General features: G+C 33.6%; 1 protein-coding gene across 1 annotated transcript; it reads left to right on the top strand.

Annotated features, from left to right (window-relative positions):
- The first annotated feature begins 3,854 nt into the window (after window positions 1-3,854).
- LOC136026135 (uncharacterized) lies at window positions 3,855-8,712 on the top strand. Its single transcript, XM_065702433.1, has 2 exons — window positions 3,855-4,569; window positions 8,159-8,712. Exons 1-2 carry the CDS (start codon window positions 3,879-3,881, stop codon window positions 8,629-8,631), a joined length of 1,164 nt encoding a protein of 387 aa, XP_065558505.1. The 5' UTR covers window positions 3,855-3,878; the 3' UTR covers window positions 8,632-8,712.
- The last annotated feature ends 1,014 nt before the right edge of the window (window positions 8,713-9,726 follow it).

The raw sequence follows: 9,726 nt of genomic DNA, 5'->3' as shown, positions 1-9,726 counted from the left end.
AAAAAAAAAGAAGAAAAGCAAAATGACAAAGAAATTAGGATTTTTCTTTGAAAATTAATAACCAGAGGAAGGCATTTGCAAGTCAAGAAAAATGTTGACAAGTCACATGCTATACATTCATGCAAATAATTTATTTTGCGTATTTATATAGAACTTTAACTAGAACCTGTCAACGATCAGACGAAACATTTCTTGGGCCAAAGGTGCTACAAGCCGCGTTTAGTAGATCACGACACTTTTTAGTTAGGTTTTCTGACACAAAATACACCAGCCCTAGGAATCATCAGTAGGTCATTTAATAGATTAAAAGATTAGTGATCGTTAAATAGATCATGACTCTTTTTAGTCAGGTTTTCCACCTTTTTAGGATGGAAATACTTCCATCCTAGAACTTTCCTAGTTCTGCCCTAGGAATGACGCATGGATGGATGATAGATAGACTTGTCTATTAACAAATGAATTGACAATATTTTGTAGAATCCTAATAAGGGCTTATGCCAGGTTTGCCTCTCGCTCAGTCGGACTGTCTGTCCTGGCTTTTCTACAATTAGCCATGGCTTGATGCCCACAGCTACTTGATTTTAATTCAGTAGTCAGCTTACTTTTTGCTATAAACACTTTTCGAGCAATATCCAATTTTGAAAATTTTACTAGGACGGGGGTAATTTTCACATTCTCAGTTTGAGGAGCAGGCATACGGAATTGATTAGCCTTTAAGTTGTCCATTTTTCTTTAAAAATCTTGGAAGCCCATTATTTGTGTTATTACTACATTAAGATAATCCATCAATTCAACTTTGGGGTTCGATTCACACTATAGAAACTTAGGGTATCAAGTAAAGTGTCCTGATCAAGCTGGTCAAGCTGTCTTCTATTTTAGAATTTTTTTTCGAGCCCATTCGCTGCATTATAAAGTCTTAGAAGCGTTGTTTTAATTTTCTTGACAGGAATGGAGATATGTCATTCGCTAGGTTAATCTTAGTGTCCCTCAGTTCCTCTCGGGTTTTATTTATTATTTCCTTCAAAGTTGATGCTGTTGCAGAAGTCAGAGTTGACGGCGCTAGGCTGGATTACGCTTTAGTTTTAGTAGATAGTGATATGTAGGTTTTACTCAGAGTCATGGAAATATCAGAGAATAAGCACTGCTCTTCAAAAGCTTTATTTACATCTTTATCTATCCTGGTGCAAGCTTCTTTAAAATGGCCATTCCAGTTGCAGATATGTACTTCAGCTATATTATGCTCAGATTGGGTACCATAGCAAAGGACTAGATAGCTAGCTTGATTTTTATGGTCTTGAAGGTTGTAATAGCTACTGATGGCCACAAGGGTATCCTTGAAATGATACTAGGACAAGATCAAACGATTTGGATTTTGCCATTTTATGATCTGCAGGGGGGGGGGGCACACTTCAGGTAACAAACTTCAACAACAAATGTTCCAATTTGCCGCCCCAAAGTACTCACCTTTGTAATAAAAAAAAACAAAAAAACAATAAGTTTTTTGAACTGAAAGTAAGGAGCAACATTAGAACTCGAAATGAATAGAAACCATTACGTATATTAGGGGTTTGACCTCTCGTCAATACCTCACTCTTTAAGCTAAAGTATTTTTTGTACTTTCAAAAGAGCCTTGGATTCTAATTAAACGGTCTTTGTGATTCAGGGGTCATTCTTAAAGAATTGGAATAAAATTCGAGCTTTAGCATAAAGAGCGAGGTATTGACGAGGGAACAAACCCCTCAGATGCGTAATAATATCTGCTCGTTTTATGTTTTAATATTGGTCCTTGCTTTCATTTGAAAAAGCTTCTTTTTTTATTTAATTTCTGATCGTGTTTTAAATAATGCTGGGAAACACGGCGCCCCTTCATGAAAAATTCTCTTCCCTCATGAAAAATTCCTCCATGGGAAGATCCTCCTGCATAAAGTTCATGACTTACAGCCCTTCGCCGAGGGATTGTTGAGGATTAAGTTGTCCTCAAAGACATAGTTAATAGATTTTTCGACTATGCTGAACAAAATGGCTATCTCAAAATTTTGGTCCTTTGGTGACTTTGGGAAAAAATGAGTGTGGGAGGGGGCCTAGTTGCCTTACGATTTTTCTATCAGTTGTAGGGGGTGTTTCCACTTTTTTCGATAGGCAAATTTTCTCAGGTTCGTGACTTTTGATGGGTAAGACTAAACTTGATGAAACTTATATAATTAAAATAAGCATAAAAATCTAATTCTTCTTATATTTTTTTTTATCGGCATCAAAATTTTATTTTTAGGGTTTCAGTTACTATTTAGCCGGGTCGCTCCTTACTTACAGTTCGTCACCACGAACTATTTGATATCGGTTTTGTACGTAAGTTCATCAAATTTCGGCAAGGATTGTATCTTATTCAATAGAAAACTTGTTTAGTTCTTCACTCTTTAAAGTTTTGTTTAGCTCTTCACTTCTTTGGTCAGGCTACTAGACGTTAAGCTACTAGTTAAACTACTACACAATTACTACACAGTTACTAGACAGTTAAGCTAATAGACAAATCATATAAATTTGATAGGGTAAAGAGACAGAAAGTGAGAGGACTCTTTCGCCGATGTTATTTGGGGTCCAAATTGAAATGTTTTCAATTTTTGATGTCTAAATCCCGTAGTAAGACACTAAAAGAAACCTTGAGCCCAATAGTTTGCAATTAAATCTTGAAGGGCAAAAAAAGCAAAAACAATTTTGTCGAAGGAAATTGTTTTCTCCAAAAAATCTGCGAAAATTAATATTATTTAACAATTTGTATGTCATAATAACCGTAATATATTTGCGAAAGTTCATTTTTGAAGATATGGACGAGAACATAATTTTTTTCATAGAAATTAGAGGACACCCCGAAATATTCAGGGATACTACAACCACTGAATTTTATATACAGTAGACGGCCTTACAGTGTTTTGTGTTTCCACAGTTGCTGCTGAAGATTTATGCTCTATCGGTTCTAGCTATGGATGAAAAATCCTTCCGCACTTCCACATTATCCAGTAACAATAAACTTATATCTATTTCTTCCTCTAAGACACCAGCCTTAGTATATGGGTTTAACTTTTAATTTCTTGTGCAAGGTAGAAAACGACTTAATGAGTTTTGTAAAAATTACTTTACAGTTCTAAATGTTCCTGAAACTCACCTCATGGAAATAATAAATTGAGAGTGCAGATTATAAGTGCCCAGGGCATGTATACACGCAAAATGAATATTTAAGCACGTGCAATATCTTAGAAACCCAACATTTTACGATTTTTTTCTATATTTCGATATAATTCACTAATTTATGCTTTTTTTTATTCATGTTCAAATTCTTCCTCCAAATATGTCACGAAACCTCTCCTCAAATTTCAGCAATTTAGGATTTTTTCTTTATTTTCCTTTATTCTTGATATATTTCACTGACTTTTCAGTTTTTTTCTAAAGTTGCAGTTCATCATTTAAAAATGTTACCCCTTAAATACTCTAAAAAAATAAAGTTAAGGTAGCCTACGTATGTGAAGCATATTAAAAAAATAGAAGCTTGCACCTCGCCCTGCTGTTAGAAGTCAGGTAAAATACAGGAATTCGATTTGACCAGCCAATATGATATGGCAGGTTTAAACGGATGGGCTACAAAATATACGTTGGCAATAAAGTCAAACAAAGGCCACGTCATGTCTTTAACGTTAAGTCACGTGAACTCTCGTTGCCGCTACCAAAATGAGGGTTTTGCCTCTTTATGTGTATTATCTTTCTTTTTCATTTTTTTATGAAAGAAAGTAGTGTGTTTATCTATGACTTCAGCAATTTTTAGTTTACATAACCGCTTGTTGAATCTTATCAGGTATGATAAGGACTGCAGAAAGAATTTCTCGAAAATGACAGTTATCGAAATCACCGCTCAGAAAATGAAGGTGATTTTTGTCTTGATAGTGTTATTTTTATGTAATTGTAGTGCAGAGGAAGTGGGCTCGGATAGCACATTTGGTGAAGAAATAGACGAACAAGCATCGGTTGTAGACCAAAGCGAGATTGAGAGTATTCCTGAAGATAAAGATGACATTCAAGTTGTATACAATCAGAATAAAACTCAAATTGATGACCTGACTAGCTCTAATAATTTGAATTTAACTATATCTGACAATTCAAACTCAACCATAATCTTAAATACAGAAGTGGAGGATATCATTGAAGAAATTATAGTTATTACATCTACAGTTTCGAAGACAGATAGGCCCTTGATAACTACCCCTTTTGCCACTACAAGTACGACGAAAAGTGCCAAGTCCCCTTCTGATCATGGAGAACCAGCTGATCAGATTCCAATTGAAGAAGAAGAAATTAACACCGATTATCTTGAAGAGTTAGATGATATTGTAGCTATTGATCCGATTAGTGACTTTTGCAGCTTAAATTGCGAGACGTCACTAATTCTTTCAACTTCACCGAGAACCTTGATGAAGAAGTCAGACCCAGCGACTGTTTTGCTTTCATGTGAAGTGAAGTATGAAGAAAATAGTTTTAAGGATCTAATCATTGAGTTTGAATGGATTTTTGAAAATGGAAATGGTTAGTTTTTTTTTGTAAAGTTTATCTTCTTTTAATTTAAGAAAACAACCCAAACTCGGAACTAAATTGTCTTTTAGCTTCAAAAAAGAAAAAAATCTGTCGAAATTCATATTAATTATATTCCTAATAGCATTATTAATTACAATAATTGTTTATTTGTGTGAAAAAATTGCACAAAGATAATATTTAGAACATTTAAGGACTGGGAATAAAAATAATATCGAAACATATCTTTTAGGTGTATCTACAATTGGTGTATAGCTACAGTTAACATGAATAAACAATTTCATAGACCACACTGCCTTTGTAGTCACAGAATTTAACAAACGAAAGTATAGAGAGAAAAAACGGGCATAATGTAAACAGTGGACAGAAAACGAACAAAAAAACAACAAACCTTAAATAGTAACAATCTGAATATTTTAACTCAACACCTGGGAGCATTAAGCAACGGAGAAAAATGAACTAAGCTAAATGAAACACAACATATAAAGAAAACAGAAACACAATAAATAACACTTACATCTTAATAACTTCTAAAGTGACTGGATCCATATCAACATCATTTCAAGTAGACTGATAGTGCAAATAGCACGAATACGCAACGCAATCTTTGGGAAGTAATATTAACATTGTTTCAATGATTTCGGAAGCTATTAAGGTTTATTATACCTTTGTCTCAAGACAAACAAATTCCGCTAGGAAATGCTGATTGAACTTCTGTTCTTTTTAAGTTTTAATGTCGCTCCTTACTTTCAGTTGGAAAAACTTTTTTTTTTATTTAATTGCCTGAAAGAACTATCAATTGGTCTAAATTGATCTAAAATAATTTATTAGGCCTGCCATTGGCATTGCTCAGCAGTTTTTCGAACTAATCACGCACATGATCAATAGAGTAAGTACATTAGAGTATCCTCTCGTATGAATAACACTGTTCTATGCAAAACTTTTCTAACCGTTTAAGAAAGTAGCCTTATTCTATGGAAATACACAAGTCTGTGACATAAAAAGATTTTCTTGTGCAAAATGCTCGAATGTAGCAAAAAAGAATAGTTATTAAAATTTACAGGGGAGAATTTTATACAGTAGGAACTTTCTCTAATAGGGGTTTTAATACGAGGGGGGGGGGGTGCTCCAAGGAAGCCCCTTGAAAAAGAGGTGGCAAATTTCTTAACGATATTTGGAAAAATGACAAGAAATTAATTAAAAAAAGTAGTTTTTTAAACTGAAAATAAGGAGCAACATAAAAATATAAGATAAACAAAAGTTGGTGTTTAATAAAATCCTTATCTTAGGCTTGCTCTTTACGCTAAGTTTAACTTTTTGTTCCTATTCTAAAGAACGAATCCTGGAACATAAGGGATGTTTATTCGAATAAGAAGCTTTTTCTAAAAATCTTTAGCATGAACAGCAAGGAATTATTATTAACATTGGATTTACCTTTAACAGGATAGACTGAATAATAAAATTATACTACGTACATAATTATAAAACAATAGAGGAGGAAATTAACTTGCCTTCGGAACTGTCCCAACTTTCTCCTTTTATTTAACGCTGCTGCTTTCTTATTACCCATTATCTTCTCATAGAACAATATTAGATACAATGTAAAGAAACTTCTTTACAATATTAGATACGACCCAGAGATATCAACAGGCAGTTTACAGCTCTGATGAGTAACACCCAATCATATGTGTTCTCTCCCCAAAACCACCCACTGCATTGAATCTCCTGACGATAAACCCAAATTCAGCACTTGTGCGCCCTCTCGGATTCATTGAATATTCTCAATTTTTCTGTTTTTTATAGAACTTTAAACTGCGTTTTTAAGACAAATTTAATCAATATTGTAATTTTAACCACGCAAGTAAATAGATCAGGAAGTTCTGAATACAACGGTGTGTATATTGTTTTATTTTGATCGAAAATAAAGATATACAAGATTTTTAATGAGACCCTACTTTTCAAAAGTATTTACAAGGTTTTTTAAAGATAAAAAAAAATAAGGAAAACTAAAAAAAAATCTAAGATTGAGATTTTCAAGAACACAGTCTTCGCTATCGAATGGTATCTCTATCTTAATCTTGTGGTGAAGTACAAAGAAATAGAAGCTTCCAGAAATTTAACATGGGAAATCGGAACAGGGATCATAAACCTTAAGATTTGAGTTTCATTTAATTTGTTTCTTTTTCTTTATATGTCGTATTTAATTTAGCTTAGTTCATTTCTTTTTCCGTTGATAAAGGCTTACGGAGGTGGAGTCGAAATATTTAATTTTTTTATTATCAATTTTTTTTTTTATTTGATCCCATGTTTTCTTGAAATATTGTAACAATTAACATGACCGAGTCAATCTGGTGGTATTATGCTTATTTGCCTCCCTCTCCTGTTCGCCAAAGTGCTGTTAATGGGTATTAGTATCTTTTGCTTTGCTTTTAAATTATCGTTCTTTTAAAACAATTAAATTATCGTTTTGCTTTAAAACAAAATTCAGAACCGAGAATATTTGCAGTAGATATTTTATTATAACTATAATTATGCTGACTTACTCAATTATAATAAATATATTAGTTTATATCTAAAAAAACAAAAATAAGATTGGATAAAAAGAATCAGCTGAGATAAATTAAGCTAAGGTTAATATATATAATTCTTTCCTCACGAACTTCATTTAAAAGAAAACGTTGTCTAACGCTCCGTTGAAATTTTTACTTTTATTATTCTTCATTTTTCTTTTTAACATAATTAACAGGCAAGATTATTATGCTAGTAGCACTAAAAGTGGCACTATGTTACAGTTGTTTTTTAAGTTTTTTAAGGAACTTATACATTCTTGTAGTTTTTTTCCATTACCTTATAATTTTTAATTTAATTCCCATGTATTTTGTACTTTTTATGAGTTTGCCTTCCCATCGCAAGATTTCACCCATATTCAAGAATAATTTCTACGGAAGTGTCTGCTGGAACCAAGGGCATGTCAAAACTAAGATAAACCTGCATAATTCAAGCATCGACAGAAACAGATCAGTTTTTTTAGTACATATTTACCTTTATAGCACTATAGAGTACCTTTATAGTACTTTTACAGTACTAAATAGTAGCTTTATGGTATTTACCTTTATGGTATGGTTACCACGTACCAAATTGGGTAGTCCTGGGGGGCGTTACCACGCCCCCCCAGGACTTTGAAAAAATTACACTACTGGCTGTAACTGTCAAAGGCACATTTAGAGCAGTCTTGGGGGGGGGGGGCTCAATTTGACAAGGACGTCAGTAATTGACCAAATTGACAAGTTTCTTTAAAAAAAGGAGCAAAAAAAGGACAAAAACGAAATGAGGGTGCCAGAAAAGTCTTGTTGTGAATCCTAGGCCTTCTGAATCTGCTCCTGGTAACCATCAACTTACCTTACCTGCTAACTGCATTAGTTTGGAACTTATAATGGGATAATTAAATAAAACCTGACTGTTTTTGTTTGATGAACTCCGTATGGTGATATAATTAATTTATAGAAAATTTTTTCATTAAATTATAGAAATTTATTTCTATAAAATATTTCCTGTTTCATTATAGAAAATTATTTTCTTTTAGAAGACCCCTGCTCTCTCGGGCCAAGCAACAATAGGAAATACTGTGATGGTGAACTTTTCAGTTTTTCAAGCGAAATGTTTATCCGAGACTCTACATTCGTCACAGAGCTAAGCCTTTTTGGTACAACGCCTGCGCATTCTGGAACCTATAACTGCTTGTTCCATACTCCATGCTGCCCAACTAATTTAACCGACGGAGACATTGATATTCTAACGCTTGAAGGTAGCACATTGCTGTTGATCGCCGAGACAGATCACTCTTCAATCTTATTGATTCTATTTACAATTACTTTTTTTATTTGTTTGCTCGTGTGTGTCGTCGTATTCTTGTACACGAAATTTGCTGAAAGAATTCGATCCAGATTTCCACATTTGGATAAAAGTAGAGTTAAATATAGACAAATGCAAACATTAAAACCACCTGTGGTTATAGTTGATGACAGTGCTTTTTATAGCATTAATGATGGAGACTAAGCTTTGAAGTTATATATATGTATATACAAAAATATATGTACGTATTTATTATACTGAATTGAATTATAATTGAAAAACTGAGTCATGTCTAATATTTCCCGAAACAGGAAAAGGGAGACAACTTCCACATAATTCTGTAATAAAAAGTGTACATTAGTTTCATTGGTTTACGTCTGTGACGTATTTTAGTAGGCCAACCTAGTAGTTTTATCAAGACCTGAAATTTGTAGTGGTACTGTATAGCCCCAGCCTCTTTAAAATAAGTTCATTTCTTCAGTGCTAATTGGAAGCTTTAGACCAGGAAAGGAATGAAAGTAAAATTTTACGTCATTCGTCCACCTGTCGGAAAATTTTAAACCCAAAAAAGAATGAAAAGCTTTTGAGTCACGAGGTCTCCCAAAAGTTCTCTCTCCTTGTCTCTCTGACTTCTATATATCAAACAGTTCGTGGTAACGAACTGTAAGTAAGGAGTGACCTGGACGAATAGTAAACTAAATTCTAATAAATGGAGTTTGATAGCAATAGGTACGTCAAAATGATTGGTTTTTCATGCTGCTTCCAAATATATAAGGATCACTAAGTTGAATGCTACCCACCAAAAGCAACAAGCCTGAGAAAATTTGCACCATTTCTTAAAAAGGATAGAAACACCATCAAAACGTCAAAGGACCTAAATGAGAATCCCATCGTCAAGTTCAGCATATAAAAGAACCCTCCTGTAGATGTTTAGTAGTATTAATAAGTTTCAAGCTCCTATATATAAAATGTGGAATTTTGTAGATTTTGCCAGAAGAATGATCACTGATGTGTGTTTATTTGTTTTTTTTTCCCAGGGGTAATGGTGTCGAACAAATGGTCCTTGAAGACCTGGAAAGGACTCAACAAAGTATAAATCAAAGAACTAGAGCCCTTTTTAAGCGACCAAAACGATTGGAGGGCAAATAACCCTCTCCGTAATACACACCCTTTCCCCCCCAATGACATCTGATCAAAATTTTGAGACGACCATTTGATCCAGTATAGTTGAAAGGTTCAAAAACTTCACATTTTGGGATGACATGCCCCCTTCAGTCCCTAGGGAAAGGACTGTAAATT

Source organism: Artemia franciscana, chromosome 4 (genome assembly GCF_032884065.1).
Source record: "Artemia franciscana chromosome 4, ASM3288406v1, whole genome shotgun sequence".
NCBI lineage: Eukaryota > Metazoa > Arthropoda > Branchiopoda > Anostraca > Artemiidae > Artemia > Artemia franciscana.
The sequence above is the reverse complement of the archived record's forward strand: the minus strand, read 5'-3'. Positions and strand labels throughout refer to the sequence as shown.